The sequence below is a fragment of the Pseudonaja textilis genome, chromosome 2, assembly GCF_049901715.1.
Source record: "Pseudonaja textilis isolate UNSWEBS1 chromosome 2, rPseTex1.2, whole genome shotgun sequence".
NCBI lineage: Eukaryota > Metazoa > Chordata > Lepidosauria > Squamata > Elapidae > Pseudonaja > Pseudonaja textilis.
Window position 1 is genome coordinate 173994421 of NC_141991.1, and position 16289 is coordinate 174010709.

Consider the following 16289-nt stretch of genomic DNA (forward strand, 5'->3'; position numbering starts at 1 on the left):
TTGAGTTCCCTTTGACAAGAGCTTTCGAAACAAACTGCAAAGGGAAGGCAGAGAGGACTGGAAAAGAGGCGAAGGGAGGAGGGGGGGGGGGGGGGGGGGGGGAGAAGCGGCGAGAAGAACGGGGAAGTGGCCCAAGGGAGATGGGGCATCCCTGGAGGGTGGGACCCTGCCTCTTGCTGTCCTCGGAGGCGTTTGCAAATCTGGATCTTCTGCTGGGTTCGAGTCATGGAGATGCAGCAGATCGCCGCGAAGGGTTGCCACGACCCTCCAGGGGTAGACTGGAATGACTCTTAATCCTTAGAGCCCAGTCTGGATAGGCGGCCACCGGGAGAAGTCTGGGGGTGGGGGGGCGGTTTCTTTCTGGAGCAGGGATTCCCGGGAGACGAAATGGGTTGTGTAGGTTTGGGGAGCCTCCCAGGCGCCTGAAGAGCCCCGCAACTTGTATGGCTGGCGGTGGGAGAGCGGCTGGGAGAGGAGCGCCTAGCAGCGGTGGAGGGGGAGGAGGTGGCTGAAGTGGGAAGGCAGAGAGGGAGAAGTGGGGTTTCTCCTAACGTGCCGGGCATTTGGCTCTCCAGTGATGTGGAGGCTGAGTGTTTGGTGGCTCCTGAGCAGAGTCTGTCTGCTGTTCCCGCCGCCCTGCGCCCTCGTGTTGGCCGGGGTGCCCCTCTCTTCTTGCCACCCGCAACCTTGCCGGATCCTCAAACGGATCGGGCACACGGTAAGGATCGGGGCGGCGCACCTGCAGCCTTGGGCTACCTCCCAAGGCAGGGCAGGAGGCTGGAGAGCTCACAATGATATCCCGCTTCGAAGCCACTCTGCCGGGGAAGAATCTGGGTGGCAGGAGCCCGGGACTCCAGAGAGGTGGAAAACGGGGACTAGTGTGAGAAGGAGAGCACACCTGGGCACCGAGAACCTGATCGACAAAGAGAGTCCGGACCAGGCGCCTCAACCGCCTCCAATACCCAGAGAGGCGCTCCTGTTGGCGGTGGAGAACCTCAACCGCGTCAAGGGGCTTCTGCCTTACAACCTTTCCCTGGAAGTGGTGATGGCCATCGAGGCGGGCCTGGGCGATCTACCTCTTTTCCCCTTTTCCTCGCCCAGCGCCTCCTCCTGGAGCAACGACCCGGTCTCCTTCTTGCAGAGCATCTGCCACACGGTGGTGGTACAAGGGGTCTCGGCCATTCTTGCCTTTCCGCAGAGCAGAAGCGAGATCCTACAGATGGACTTCGTCGCCACCGCTTTGCGCATTCCAGTGATCAGCATCGTACTCAATGAGTTTCCTCGAAAGAGTCAGGTAAGGGGACGGCGGGAGATGAGGACGGGAAGAGGGAGGGAAGGACAGAGAGAGAGACAGTCAGACAGAAAAACCTGGGGTCTTGCCTCTGTGAATGTGCGCGGAGAAGTGGCGGGCAGGGAGAGGACCCACGCTCCCGGAACCGCGATAAATATTGAAGCTCTTCAGCAAGGATGCCGGGAGGGGGGCGGTTCCCGTGTAAGAGTTCGGGCGAGTTGCCTTTTACTTTTTTACAAAGCTGATTTAGGAATTCAGTACCTTGGACAGTGTAACGTCTCCCAGGCAGCTAATTCTGGTTCTGCGGCGGGACAGAAACGAGTTTGATCCCACACAACCGCCCCTTCGGTTGGTTCTGTGTTATGGCTTGTGATGCTGAATTTTTACTTGGATTGGGTTATTTATCTCTCTCTCCCTCCCTCTCCCTCTCTCTCTCCTCTCTCCCTCCCTCCCTCTCTCCCTCTTTCTCTCTCTCTCTCCCCCCTTTCTCCCTCTCCCTCTCTCTCTCTCCTCCTCCCTCCCTCCCTCCCTCCCTCCTCCTCCCTCTCCCCTCCCTCCCTCCCTCCCTCTCCTCCCTCCCTCCTCTCTCTCTCTCCCCTCCCTCCCTCCCTCTCTCCCCCCTCCCCCTCCCTCTCTCCCAGTTAAAAAGGTAGTCTTTGCTCCGCCAGGTGAAGTTGCTGGATATCTAAAACAGCATTTGTGCATTTGTGCTCAAGAGTGTTTCCACCTCATAAGAGAAACCGGGATGAGTAGATATGCACATTTGCCTGTCTGTTTGTGTGTCTGTGTGTGTGTGTGTGTGTGTGTGTGTGTTCACGTGCGTGCCTATGTCTCTCTGTGTGTGTTCAACCCTAATTAACTCTGAAATCAGAGGCTTTGCTTGTTCGCAGAGAATTCAGGTGGAGAGCCATCCAAATAAATTAAACATACTTTTCTTTTGTTATGCAAATATCGTGGATGATTGCAAAATAGATTAAACATCTCAAACTGGATTTGTTTCTCTTGTTCCATGTCACCGGCATCATTTAATATACCGATAAAGGAAAGACAGCTATATCCCAGCAGAAGGGGGGAGGGAGTGGGGAAGGGAGGGAGAGACGGAGGGAGAGAATTAATTCCTCGGTTTGTGTATAAACCACATAAAATGATCAGATTATTTTATTTGTTTATCTCATTTATATAGCCACTTATCTCTCAGGCAATGTACAACAAAACTAAAACAAAACTCTCTTATATTTGAGGTGCTTGCCTATTAATCACTGTTAATAATAGAAGCAAGAATTTACATTTTTCAACATGACTTCTGTATATTCAAGTCACTGTACAAATTTAAAGCTGAGCAACTTCAAATACTTTTTAAAAAGGAAAGATTTCTGTGCCTTCACTTTATATTTAGAGTCTAGGATCAATCACCAGAGATTAGTGATTTGAGCACTAGGTTTTGAGAAAAGGCAATATTATATGAATTAGCACTTTATAATAACCTGTGAAAACGTTATTTTCCTTCATTAAGCCCAATTTGCATTATTTTCTTACAACTAAAAAGTCAGTTCAAAGTTTGAAAAGACTTTCCTTCTTCTCCAGTGTGAAGAACTGAAGAATTGGGAAAAATGAAAATTACAAACCTGACCATTTACTTTGGAACAATCCTTATTTAACTCAGTGGGATTTACTTCCATTATAAAGATAAATAAGATATGGATGATATAACAAACTGTAATGGACATATGCGTGGAGAGAGGAAATATGAGAATGTATTAAGGAAAACATGGTAAATATATTGACAATCAAGTCCTATGCTATACAGAGATTCTAAGGTTACCGTAAAACTGTAAAACTACATGTACAATTATGCTATCACAGAATTACACATCTCTAAATTTTAAACATTTTATAGAGAACAAGAAAAACCAACATCTTCTAAGGCAATATATTCCATTCCATTCTGTATCTTATTGATTGAACAATGTGTATATGTAATTTGAACCCTTTAATTTAAATCCTACCGCACAGAAACACTGGAATATATGATTGTTCTTAAGGTTTTCCTCCTCCTCTGCATCCAAGTTCTTCCCCTATTTTCATAGGATTTGGTCTTTACATTATTTTTATAGCCTTTCTTCACACATACTTCCGTATGTCAATAACCATTTTCAAGTGTGTTGTCTAAAACCAGACAAAAAATATCTAGTGCGACCAGATTAAAGCAGAACGTCTCCTAATCTAAAGAATGCACAGTATTTCTAGACTGGAAATGAAAATTGCATCAACACATTAATTCGTTTACTTATTTATTTGGTATTCCACAGATCATCACTGATTCATATTTAGCTTCTCTTCTACTAACTTCTCTAGTTGCTAAGTCACATTGGTCATTTAAGAGTCAATGCTGAAGTTTACATTTAAGTCTAGAAATGCATGTTCCAAGTGTTGACCTAGTGTCCCAAAACACATGATCTGATGGTTAAAGTCATGAACTCAGATCAGAAAGCCCCAGATTCAAGCAGTTACTTAATCATCAAAGTGGGTGATGTTGGGCCAGGCATTATCTTTCCCTCTACCCTCAAAGAGCCATTTATCAAAAATAAAATCAGGGGAGATCCCTTGGGTCTAACCTGGAGTTTCTTGGTGGAAAAAGATGGGATGCAACTGCAAAAGTTAAAGTTTTATTTATTTTCAGTTAAAATATATATTTCTGTGTCTTAAAATGATAGCTACCTCTTCTAAATTGCAGAACCTTTTTTATTCCCTTAGTTAACATGTTAGAGGGCAGTGAAAGTAAGAACTTTCTTCTAAATTTAATCTTCAGTTTGACAATTCTATGAATTTTAGTATTTTTGAAAAGTAATGTTTGAGAAAGGTGCTCAGTCAAGTTTTTAATTTTAATAACTTGTTACTAATCTGTATTACCTCTGACTTACAAACTGCACATAGAGCCACATAATTCTGGGACTGGTTGATGCCCTGCAAGGCAGGGTACAGTTGGCCAAAATGGTAGAGATGGGGGATTTGGAGGGACCAAGCCCAGAATGGCTTGGATTGAGGTGGATCCTCAGCTAACAGCTGTTGGAATTCATTTAACAACGGCAATGGGGCGTGCCAGGATTGCCACCACTAAGTGATGCAGTCCTGTGAACTCATGCTCTATCACTCCATTGCTTAGCAGTGGAACTTCCACTTCCAATTGTGGTTGTAAGTCAAGGATTACATACTAGATAGATAGATAGATAGATAGATAGATAGATAGATAGATAGATAGATAGATAGATAGATAGATAGATAGATAGAAATACATGCATACATATTTCAGTCTTTATGTATACATTTTTGATTGCAAGCAGGCAGCAGCAGAAGTTGACATTGACTGAGTCTGATTTTGAAAATGTTAAGCAGAACTGCAACTGTGCTTTAATAGGACAACATTATGGTTATAGACTAAACCGGGAAATGAAAAAGAAGAAGGCAATGGCAATTCAACTCTGCAAGGTTGCCAAAGAAATAGACATGGACTTGTTCATGCAGTCACAAGGATTCGGGGGGGGGGGGGAATTATGTCCTTTTTACCAAAACATAGGTTTCGGGAATATTATACTTTAAATTGTATTGGAAAGACTCTTTTAGTGCTCCTCTTGTAAATGTCACAGATGCTACTTCTTGCTTGCTGTGATGTGGAAGTTCACTAAATGAGGAATAATTTTTTAGATGGGCAGGAAGTTTACATGAAAGGCACTGTAAAATCAGGCAGCTTTGGATTCTGTCAACTCCATTTTATTTATTCCATGGACAAGCTGAGTTTATATAATTTCATTCATGTATTTATTGCTAGATTTATACACTGGGTCCTTGGCCCTAGCGCCTTGGCCATGATACCCCTCTGATCTCCAGGGTAATTACTGCTAGAAATTAACCTGCCGTGTAAGTTTATCCAGCTATGCCATCTTTTAGTTTCTATGAGGTGCTCATGTTTCAATCCAACCATTGCTATTGCAATCTGCATTAGCTCTGTTCTTGGATGTTGTGCTAGTATATCTGTCCTACAAGAGTGGCTCTTTATACTATGGAGTTCTAATTCACAAGAGGAACATAGCTCACAAGACCAGAGTAGGGCTACAAGAGGAGCTCAAAATGGTAGGAAAGCATCAGGAAAGCCAACATCAAGTCCATGCCTCAGAAATACAGGCTGTAGCATATAATTAGAAGAACCTATTTGGGTAGGAATACTCAAGCAATCATCTGAGATCCTAAAGTCCAAGTAAGAGAGTTTGGGCACATACTGCATGCACCTTCGTTTTTAAAGACTAGGAAAAGTTATAGTCAGCATTCTATCCAACATCTGACTGCCTTTTGCCCAAAGCTGTTCATGCATAAATAAACAGAGGATTCTATACAAGCTTAGTCCAGGCTTGAAAACTCAATAGTACTTCCATTCTTATAGACAATGAGTTGTGGGTTATCTTTATGAACTGGTGCTGGGATACATGTTCCTAGCTGGTCAGGGGTGGGATTCCACTGGTATAACAACTGGTTTGGTGATTGTGCACTTCATGTGCACGCTCCGCATTATAAACAGCTCTAACACTTATCTTCTACAGCAGTCCCTGTGAAGAAAGCTGAGCTGAGTCACAGCAAACTACTCTGCCATGCGAATCAGCTGTGCTTTAAACAAAGGAAGTAAAGGACAGGAAAGAGCAGGGGTGAGCGGGCGGGCCCACATGCTTATCACAGGAAACTGGTTCAGAGACAGCTGATCTTTGGAGCAAGGGGTTTGCCCAAACTGGTCCAAACTGGTAGAATCCGATCCCTGTGGCTAGTTTTGGGCTATCAGGAGAAAGGGCTCCTTCGGTCATGTCCCTATCGGAGTCTGAATCCGAGGAGGAAGACGAACAGCTGATAGGGAATGGGAGTGTGGCTCCATTGGCTGTGGAGGAGGCTGGGGAAGGGCAAAGTCTGGCTGGGCAGAGCAGGAGAGAGATAGAACAAGGGAGAGGGAGTTCAGAGGAAAACCCAGGCCCACCCCCTCTTCATCCTAGGGCACGCAGGGAGGAATGGAGAAGAGAACAATGTGGGTTGCGTGGCTTACGGTGGGAAGAAAGGGCCCTGATTCCCTTCATCAGCCATACCTGGGATGAAAGTTTATAAGAACTGAATGCTGACTGCGGCAGCTGCTGGCAGCAAACGTGACTTTATCCTGTGTTGACTTTGCTTATCTGTGCTCCTGGCATCTTCCCAACTGTGTGAGTTTTGCCATGCCTTCACATCTGGAATTCTTGCTCCTGCCCTGCCAAACTAATTACCTCAATATGGCTTGATTGGACTTAAAGTTACAGTTTTGGTTGACCATGTTTTGGACTTAATTCTCTGCAGTCAAAGGCTGTTCCTGGGAGAGTTTTTCTCCAACCAGAAGGTAACCTGGACATTGGGGGCAAAGTTGGAGCTAATAAAGGGACTCTTATTGATTATCTGACTGTGTTGCCTTTGTGCCACACCCCAGGTCATCACACCTTTTCTCCATAAACTGGTCAATCAGCCTTTCTTCCTCCTGTTAATCTGAGGACAATTCATCTGGGAGGGTAATAACCCAGGATTTGGTAGTTAGTAGTCATCCAAAGATTGTTGGACTGCAGGTAGCTCTATCAACATAGATTGTGAAAATGGTATTGGGAATGAATGGCCACAAATATCCCACATGTGTGTTAGCAGCCAGTTGAACGTCTTCGCCATGGCAACCATGCCACTCAAAATGCGTATCTATAGGTACATTTGTAATGGATAGATTAACATTCTGTTCTTCAACCTTCAGGTGGCCCTCATTGTTTTTTATTTATAATACAATTTGAAATTCTGCTACATCCCCACTACACTACAGGGAGTCCTCCACTTGTAACAGTTCATTTAGTGTCCTTTCAAAATTACAACAGCATTGAGAAATGTGACTTACAACCCTTTTTCACAGTTACGACCTTGCTAACATAACAACTATCATGATTCACTTAGCAACTGTGGCAAGAAAAGGTCATAAAATGGGGCAAAACTTACTTAACAAATATCTCACTTAGCAACAGATATTTGGGGCTTAATTGTGGTCATACCTCGAGGACTGTATGTACCTTTAGCCTTGGCAATGGGGCCACATTTTGACTATAGATTATACCAGGGGTCTCCAAACTTGGCAACTTTAAGACTTGTGAACTTCAACACCCAGAATTCTCCAGCCAGCTATGCTCTTCTATTTGGTCCATTTTCTCTTTTGGCCAAGTCTCTTCTACCTGGATTAACTCCAGATCTCGGTGGCCTTAACAACACTCTTTCTTAACTCAAAGTTTCAAGGTGCTTTTCAACCTACATCTGGTAGGAAATTGTCCTAGGATTGTTGTTATGCAGGACAGCTCTTCTACCACTGAGCTAAGAGGCCATCTTTTCCAGAGTTCAAAGCTAAGAAAAAAATAAATATATTTATAAGACCCCAGTGGGAAATTTCTTGGACGTTCTCTGTAGATGGTGACAGGCTTGTATGTGAAATAGTTTAAAACAGGGGTCTTCAAACTTGACAGCTTTAAGACTTGTGGACTTCAACTCCCAGAATTTCTCCTCCATTCATGTTATCTCAAGAATTCTGGGAGTTGAAGTCCACAAGTCTTAAAGTTGCCAAGCTTGGAGTAGAGGTGATACTCAGCAGGTTCTGAACAGTTCTGGAGAACCAATAGCGGAAATTCTTTGCCTCCCGAGTCCCAGCTGATCAGTATTTGCTGGGTCTTCTGTTGTTGCCCTGCACAGGAGAACGGAGCTGGAAAGCAGGTTAGTGAGGTGGGGAGGGAATGGGGATTTTTATAGTATCCTTCCCCTGCCACACCCATCAGCCACGCCCACAGAACCAGTAGTAAAAAAATTTGAATCCCACCACTGGTTTGGAGACCTCTGGCTTATACCATTCTAAAACTTCAGAGTACGGCTTTCCTCTTGCTTGGGGTCCATCTTTCATTTTAAGCTGCTAATTCCAAAGCATGATTCCCTAGCATAGTTTGTTTTGGTTCAGAAGGATCAACAACTTTGGGCAGCATTCTTTGATGGCTTTGTAAATGGGCTCATCCTCCAGGACCATAAAGCAACTTTATACCTCAGTAGCAGAGCCAGTAATTTTACTCGAAATTACTATAAACTGCAAAAGTGGCCCGGTCATATTTAATAATGAGAGTGATTAGCCCATGCGTGCAATTCTACATGTGCTAGTATTATATTGCTAATCTAGAAGAATGAGCATGGATGCTGATAAGGGAGAGCTTCATTTTCCCTGAGCTTGCCTACAAAGCAGTTTAATGAGGTGACTGTTTTTCTGTCTCTTGATTCTGTGGCAGTTCTCTATAGACTATTTACAGAAATGGGTTATGGGACATTTGGACTATTTTGTGCCCTAACCTCTAGAGCAAGGGGCTAAAACTGTATCATTACAATCCTTGGACCCCGAAGAAGTTAGCCTCCAAAGCCTAATTTCTGTGGTTCAGTTGAGAGAAAATAATCAGCTTGCTTGTTAATGATTCAGAAGTAGAAACTGGGAAAACTTAGGCACCTTCTGGCACAATAGGTTAAACAATAATGGGAACTGAGGATAGAAACCAAATTGCTGAGTAAGGCCAGGATCAGAGAAGAAAGGAACATCTTCAATCTACAGCATAAGCAAGTTTGTTCTATTTGGTCCAATTTCTCTTTTGGCCAAGTCTCTTCTATCTGGATTCACTCCAGATCTCAGTGGCCTTAACAACATTCTTTCTTAACTCGAAGCTTCAAGGTGCTTTTCAACCTACATCTAGTAGGAAATTGTCCTGGGATTGTTGTTACGCAGGACACCTCTTCTACCATTGAGCTAAGAGGCCATCTTTTCCAGAGTTCAAAGCTAAGAAAATATATATATATATTTATAAGACCCCAGTGGGAGATTTCTTGGACGTTCTCTGTAGATGGTGACAGGCTTGTATGTGAAATAGTTTAAAACAGGGGTGTTCAAGCTTGACAGCTTTAAGACTTGTGGACTTCAATTCCCAGAATTCTTCCTCCAATTATGTTATCTCAGCAATTCTGGGAGTTGAAGTCCACAAGTCTTAAACTTGCCAAGTTTGGGGACCCCTGCTTTATACATTCTAGATCAAGGGTCTTCAAACTTGGCAAGTTTAAGACTTGTGGACTTCAACTCCCAGAATTCCTCCTCCAGTCATGTTATCTCAGGAATTCTGGGAGTTGAAATCCACAAGTCTTAAACTTGCCAAGTTTGAAGGCCCTTGATTTAAAGTCTTGTTTTCAGGAGGAGAGTTTTATGCCAATACTTAATGGGAGCTGATTTCAGTAGGGATGTGAAAATATTTAGGAATCTACTCCTGAGGGTAGTCCTTGATTTATGGCCACAATTGAGCCCAACGCTTCTGTTGTTATTGGAGACATTTGTTAAGTGAGTTTTGCCCCATTTTATGACCTTTCTTGCCACAACTGTTAAGTGAATCACTGCAGACAATAAGTTAGCAACTCGGTTGTTCAGTGAATCTGACTTCCCCATTGACTTGGCTTGTCAAAAGATCACAAAAGATCTTCTGAACCTGGGACACTGCAACTATCATAAATCTGTGTTGGTTGCCAAGAGTGTGAATTTTGATCTCATGACCATGGGGGTTGCTGCAAAGGTCGTAAGTGTGAAAAACAGTCATAAGTCACTTTTTTCATTGCCGCTGTAACTTTGAATAGTCACCACACGAACTGTTGTAAGTCAAGGACCACCTGTAATCTTGCTTTCTCCTTTCCATTTTGACAGCTGGACTCTTGTCCAGGTAAACAATGGCCAAGTTTTATATTACATAGTATGAAATAAAGCCTAATGCTTTTATTATAGGACAAACTGGAAAAACAGTAGGCACCTTTTTCATTCTTCAAGCTCTTCCACCCAGACCTGCATTTCTCGTTAAGCTACTTTTCTTTTATTCAGGAAAACATAATATCCGTGGGATATTATTTTGCCAATTGTACCGAAGTGCTCAGTTTGCACTCTTTGTAAGAATTCTGGCTCAGCCTAATACACAAGAATCTGGTGTGTGCAAAGACCGTTTGCTAAATCCCATTTCCTGGCTTCCAGCACACCTGCTAGAATTTTAATGGAATGGATACCTTTCCTTTGAGCCTTACAGATTCTTTTTTAAAAAAAAATAAGTGGGGGGAAAAGATGCAGAATGTTGCTTCTGAAATGCTTTCTTTCACAACAGTGTTGCTCTGCATCATAGGATGGAGGTGATGGTGGTTTTAGAATACAGCAATTGGCAACATTCTGAGCCTCAGGCCCAGTTGCCTCTCCCGTAGAGCTGTCTTGGGGTTTGTTTTTTTTAAATTTCCAGATCTAAGTTTAGTCCAGGGGTGTTAAACTCGATGTCATTGAAGGCTGCATCAGGGTTGTGTTTGACCTTGGGAGCCAGATTGGGCGTGGCTAGGGTGGGCGTGTCCAGCTTGACATCACTTATGTCAGGGGTGTCTGTGGCCCAAGAGCTTTGCCAGAGAAAATGGGCTCCTGAGCTCTCTTTTCAGCTGGGACGGCCTCCTGCAACCCTCCACCACCAAAAATGGAGCTAGGGAGGGGTGCCATTTTGCTGGCAGAGGCACCACGGGCTGGTCCTTCACTCTTTCTAGGGCAGCCCCACAGGCCAGATCTAAGCATCCCACAGGCTGGATCTGGCCCTCGGGCCTCGAGTTTGACACCCTTGGTTTAGTCCAACCCATTTTGAAGGTGGTCTTTCTCCCGCTCCCTCCCTCCTGGCTGGCTTCTTCTCCCATAACACATTTGGTCTACTCCTGCTCTAGATTTTGAGAATTGCCTCACTGATGGTCAAAGTCCTGACCTTCTCGACCTAATTTATTTCCAACGTTCCTTTGAGCGGCAAAGAATAAAAACAGGCTGCCAATACAAAGAGCAAAAATTGTTAAATGAACTGCATCCCATTAAGATGGCTGCAGATGAGCACAATGAATAGTCGTTCTCTACCGTTCCATTATGGCAAAGTAAACCTCCTGTCCTTAGGATGAACCTGCAACACAACACTTTGTATGGTATAGTGCACTCCCACAGACACACACACACCCTGGAGTAAGGTGAATGGGACACCCTTGCTGGATGACTATGTATATATTATGTATTGATTGCTCAGATGCTATCATGTTTATTTATATTGTGTTCTATATTTTTATTTATTTATGAGTCACCCAGAGTCATTTTGGAGTTGGCACTGCCTAAATCCAATTAAATAAATAAACAAGTAAAAAGGGGGAATTGCATTGCTCTATTTCTTCCTTTAACTTTTCTAAAGCATTAGGGCCTTAAGGAAAAAAAATATCTTTTTCATAATGGAATAAGGTTTTGGGAAAACACAGCAGGATCTTCAGAAAATTTGAATGGAAAATTTGAAAAGGACAAATATTGAGATGTTTCTCTTAGTAGGATGCATCCAGCCACTAGCAGTAATTCGGGAAATATTATCCAGTCCAGAATCAGAATGTGGGCTTATTAATTTGCCATTTTTTTCCTCCCTCATCTGCCAATTCTGTGCTGAGCCTATTTTGTTTCTCTAAGGATGGCAGCTCTCATCAAGATCTTAGTAAAATAACCTAAAGGTTATAGCAGCAAAATAATCATTTATGTCAGAAAACATAAAAGGAATCTAGATCAAATTGCATTAAAACTACATAAAATCTAGGCTGAAATAAGAATGTATACAAGTTTTGCAGTGAAATAGGATATTTCATAGATAAATATTGCCTATGTCCAGGTCTAAATGGCTTTCATTTACTCCATGGTATATGAGGCATAAGGAAGTGTCAGTAAAATAAGAATATGCTTGACCATTGATGCAAAATCCTCCGTGAGAAATATGTAAGATATAAGGAGATAAGAAAGAAGTAAACCTACACATTTTCCTATGGTATATAAATGATTTCTATTAAGTGACAAAGTGTGTAATGGAAATCTGTAGCCTAACATAAAAAATATTCTCTATTGCCACTAATCACGGATTTATAATCAGCAGGCTCTTGACTAACTCACCATTTCAGAAAAGAAATGAAAGATGGAATAATCAAAAAATCAGTGTTCACCTATGGAAATAAAATTTGTTGAACACACAAATTGTCACCTATTAACCCAGAAAAGATTCTAGGTTAATCTTGCACTCTATACTATTTTATAAAAAGGGAAACATGTTTTTAAGGTAGAACAACACTGATTCATTCGCTGCAATTTAAATTAGTACAGTCAAAAATCAGTAGCAGAGTAATATGCAGATTAGCTCATTTAGAGCAAGCCTACTTACAGCTAAGTGATGGATCTAATCTTCCAAATCTTCCACACATAAAAAAGCCCAATCTCAAAGGTTTCTATGGGGACTAAAGGAGCAATTTCCTGTCAGATTATCTTATGACTTCTGCTGAAAGGGTTCACTTCCTTTTTGCTCTTCTTGGGAACTGAACTGTCACTAATTCTATAAGATTCTTCTAGATACCCCTTCATCCTTCATTAACAGATGTTTGTTTTCTTCAGCTTGTATATTGTTGGGTTTTTATGAATGATGGGATTTTCAAGACTTGTTGCTGGAACTGCAATCGGATTCTGTCTCATCTTCATCCCCCTCTTCTTCCCTCCCTCCCTCCCTCTTTCTTTCTTTCTTTCTTTCTTTCTTTCTTTCTTTCTTTCTTTCTTTCTTTCTTTCTTTCTTTCTTTCTTTCTTTCTTTCTTTCTTTCTGGAAGAGAGCCAGTTGGAATAGTATCAGGCTAAGGCAGCTGGGTGACTTTGGTCTAATCCCCCTCTCAACCCTAGGAAGAAAGCCAGGGCAAAACATTTCCAAAAAAAAACCTTGCCAGAAATGCAGGGTCTTGTCCAGGCAATCTCCAGGAGTTGACTTGAAGGCATCTGTCTGTCTGTCTGTCTGTCCGTCCATCCATCCATCCATCCATCCATCCATCTATCTCTGGAGTTAAATCTTCTATGTTACCAATCCAGTCAAGATCATTCTTTCAGCTCTCCCAGGGAAAAAAGATGTTCATCTCCAAGGATGCAACAGAAACTATTGCTGCAATGCTCACATGAAAAGATGGAATCAATCTGCAATGGCATTCTTAAGGAGACTTAGCTTCCAGCTTGATTCAGTGTACATCCTTGCCTTGATTCCATGCAAGCACTAAAGTAGCTTAGATTGTGCTACTGGAATCATCTTCCCAGGAACCTGTTTGGGGATTCTTTTTTCTTTGTTTAAGTAATTTTTCTAGGTATTAGAGAACCAATGTAAACAGCAGCTATTGAATCTCAGAGGCAAAACAGACAAGATGAGGGCAACCAGTTGACAGGAGTGTAAGAGCTTTTTACTCTCCAAGGACTGGAATAACATAGCGTAGCAAATCTATACACAGTACTTTATTGCAGCTCAACAACTATTGCTCTGGGTCAACTCTACCCTTCCAGAAATTTGAAAAGTGATGTTGCCACGTAACTATGTCTTTAATACTCAGTGCTTTATACTCAGTCTGTTAAGGCTCAGTTTAAACCAAAGTCTCTAAGTCCATAAGGTAGTATCCCACCTTTGCCTTTCTCTAAAAGCTCTTGCACTAATTGGGATGAGGTGCTGTTCCAGTGTGGTTGCCTCTTCTAGGGGGAATGGGACAACTTGCCACAGCCAACTTGCTGCAACCAAGTCGCCACGACCAACTTGCCACGGCCAACTCACCACAGCCAACCTGCAGCAGGAGAACTCACCATGGCCAACTTGCCACAAGACCAGGGGTGGAATTCTACTGGTTCAGACCAGTTCGGGTGAATCAATAGTTCCGGTGAGCATTTGGCCCTGCCCACCCGCCTCCGCTCTTTCCTGTACTTTATTTTGGTTTTTTTTAGAGCACTGCTGATTTGCGCAGCAACGTGGTTTCCCGTGCCTCAGCTGTTTATTCACAGGGGTTGCAGTAGGAGGCAAGTATTAGAGCTGGAAATGGGCTTTTTAAAATGCTGTGCACACATGTGAAGCGTGCGCTCACCAAACTGGTTGTTATCCCAGTTAAATCGCACCACTGCACAAGACAACTTGTTGCGGGACAATTTAACGATTCTATTTAATTATTTAAAATAAATAAAAAAAATATTTTAATGTTTGCCATTCACACTTCCTTCTGTCCCTTCTTTTGCATCCTTTCTTTAATTATTCTATTCCACCATTTCTTTGATATTAGTGTAACTCTTGTCCCGCAGCGAGTTGGCCATGATGAGTTGGCTGTGGCAGGTTGGTCGTGACGAGCTGGCTGCAGCGAATTGTCATAAACCCTCTTCTAGGTGCTGCTGAGATCCACTCCAAGCTCTGCCCTTAAGTAAGGTTGCTTTTCAGCACTCCAGCTAATCTTCCAAGCAACCCCACCAGGAACATAGCTTGTCATCCTTCCAATTGACTGATAGTCTAGCCTGGTTGTAATAACTGTCAGACTTCAGATAATGCCTCTCGCTTCCTCACCTGCAGGCTGTTTGCTATCTCCTTTTTTCTCCCAAACACACAAAATATTCTTTTTAGCATTGGCTTTTGCAAGCTAAGGGTCTGGGTGAGGTGAGGCTGCCTCTGGACACCAGGATGTGACTCAATTAGTGAGGTAGCTGGAATGCCAGCTTGGATGCTTGTGAAGAAATGAATGCACGCATGAGCATATTTCTCAGGTTTCTAGGGCCATAAACTTTTATATCCTTTTGAGGAAAAAAAGCATGAGCTGTGCTGAGCCTTGGGAAGGTGGGTAGGAAGCATTTCTGTCTGACTGGAGCTGCTTTTTCCAAGCACAGAGAGTAACTCCAGCTTTACTTGCCCACACAATCTCTTCCTCAAATCTGTTGTGTTTTTTTTTTTAATTTGGGGGAAGAGGTGGAGGTGTTTAAAATCAGAGCCATAGATGTTCTATATGTTGACAGAAGCAAGATTACCTTATACACAAAATTGGAAGGACACTTTGATTCTCATAATGGATGAATGGCTGCAAGCGTTGACTGAGTTAGCAGAGATAATTAAATTGACTGCTTTGATTAAAGGAGAAAAAAAAATACAATTACTTTTGTTTCTACACTTCTGGACTTTGTGCTTGAGGTTGGGGAAAAATGAAACTTTGATTTGGGGTTTGATTGGTTAGATAGGTTTATTGTTATATAAATGGCTAGTTTGTACTACTATGTAAAAGTAAAAAGTGGAGGTTTGATGCTGTGATCTTATTCTACTGTACCAAAGGGAGTTGGAAGTTAACGCCTTTTCTTTCTTTTCTTTCTTTTTTCCCTACACTTTTCCTTTCCCTTCTCCCTCCCTAATTTTCCCCCTATTTTCTTTTGTATCTTTTGTATTTTATATTATAAACTAATAAAATGAATAAATAAAATCAGAGCCATCGCAACATCCCACATCTGCAAGTGGGATTTTCCCGTGCATTGTTTTCCTCATTTAAAAGCTGTTCGTACAGAGAAAATATGAAGAGCTCTGGGCAATTAAAATTGGAAACATGCTTGGTCGCCCAGCATCGTGGCCCCGTCTTCCAGGCAGCTGATAATTGATATTCTTACTTACCAAGGAAGTCCCCTGCATTTTTCCTACCAATTCTCATTTCAGTTTGATGGAAGAGAATTGGCTTTCAAAGCACATTCAAAGGAGTGGAGAAAATCTCAGAGGTGGCGTGTGATATTTGGGTGGCATTTAATTCTGAGATTGTTAAGGAGCGGTTGTAGCATCCAGTTTTTCTCTGTGCTGTACGTTCCCTATCAATCTGCAGCTTCCAGTTTCTTGACGTTCAGTTAAATCCCGAGAGAAAACTTCAGGAAGGAAATGTCCCCCTATTCATTATTTCTGGCACTAATGGTTACTATCGCCATTGCTCTTGAAAAATGATTGGAGAATTTCTCCCTCCTCTGGAGAAATTGAGAGATACCGACCGCCCAAGCTGTCTGCCCGCAAATGCAACGATAATCTGGAAAGA

General features: G+C 42.7%; 1 protein-coding gene across 1 annotated transcript in view; it reads left to right on the top strand.

The window, feature by feature from the left end:
* Window positions 1-208: 208 nt before the first annotated feature.
* Window positions 209-16289, top strand: part of GRIN3A (glutamate ionotropic receptor NMDA type subunit 3A) — a 135367-nt gene continuing 119286 nt past the window's right edge. Inside the window, exon 1 of the mRNA XM_026713449.2 lies at window positions 209-1294. Coding sequence (XP_026569234.2) covers window positions 578-1294 — 717 coding nt within the window. The 5' untranslated portion in view covers window positions 209-577. The remainder of the gene's footprint in view (window positions 1295-16289) is intronic.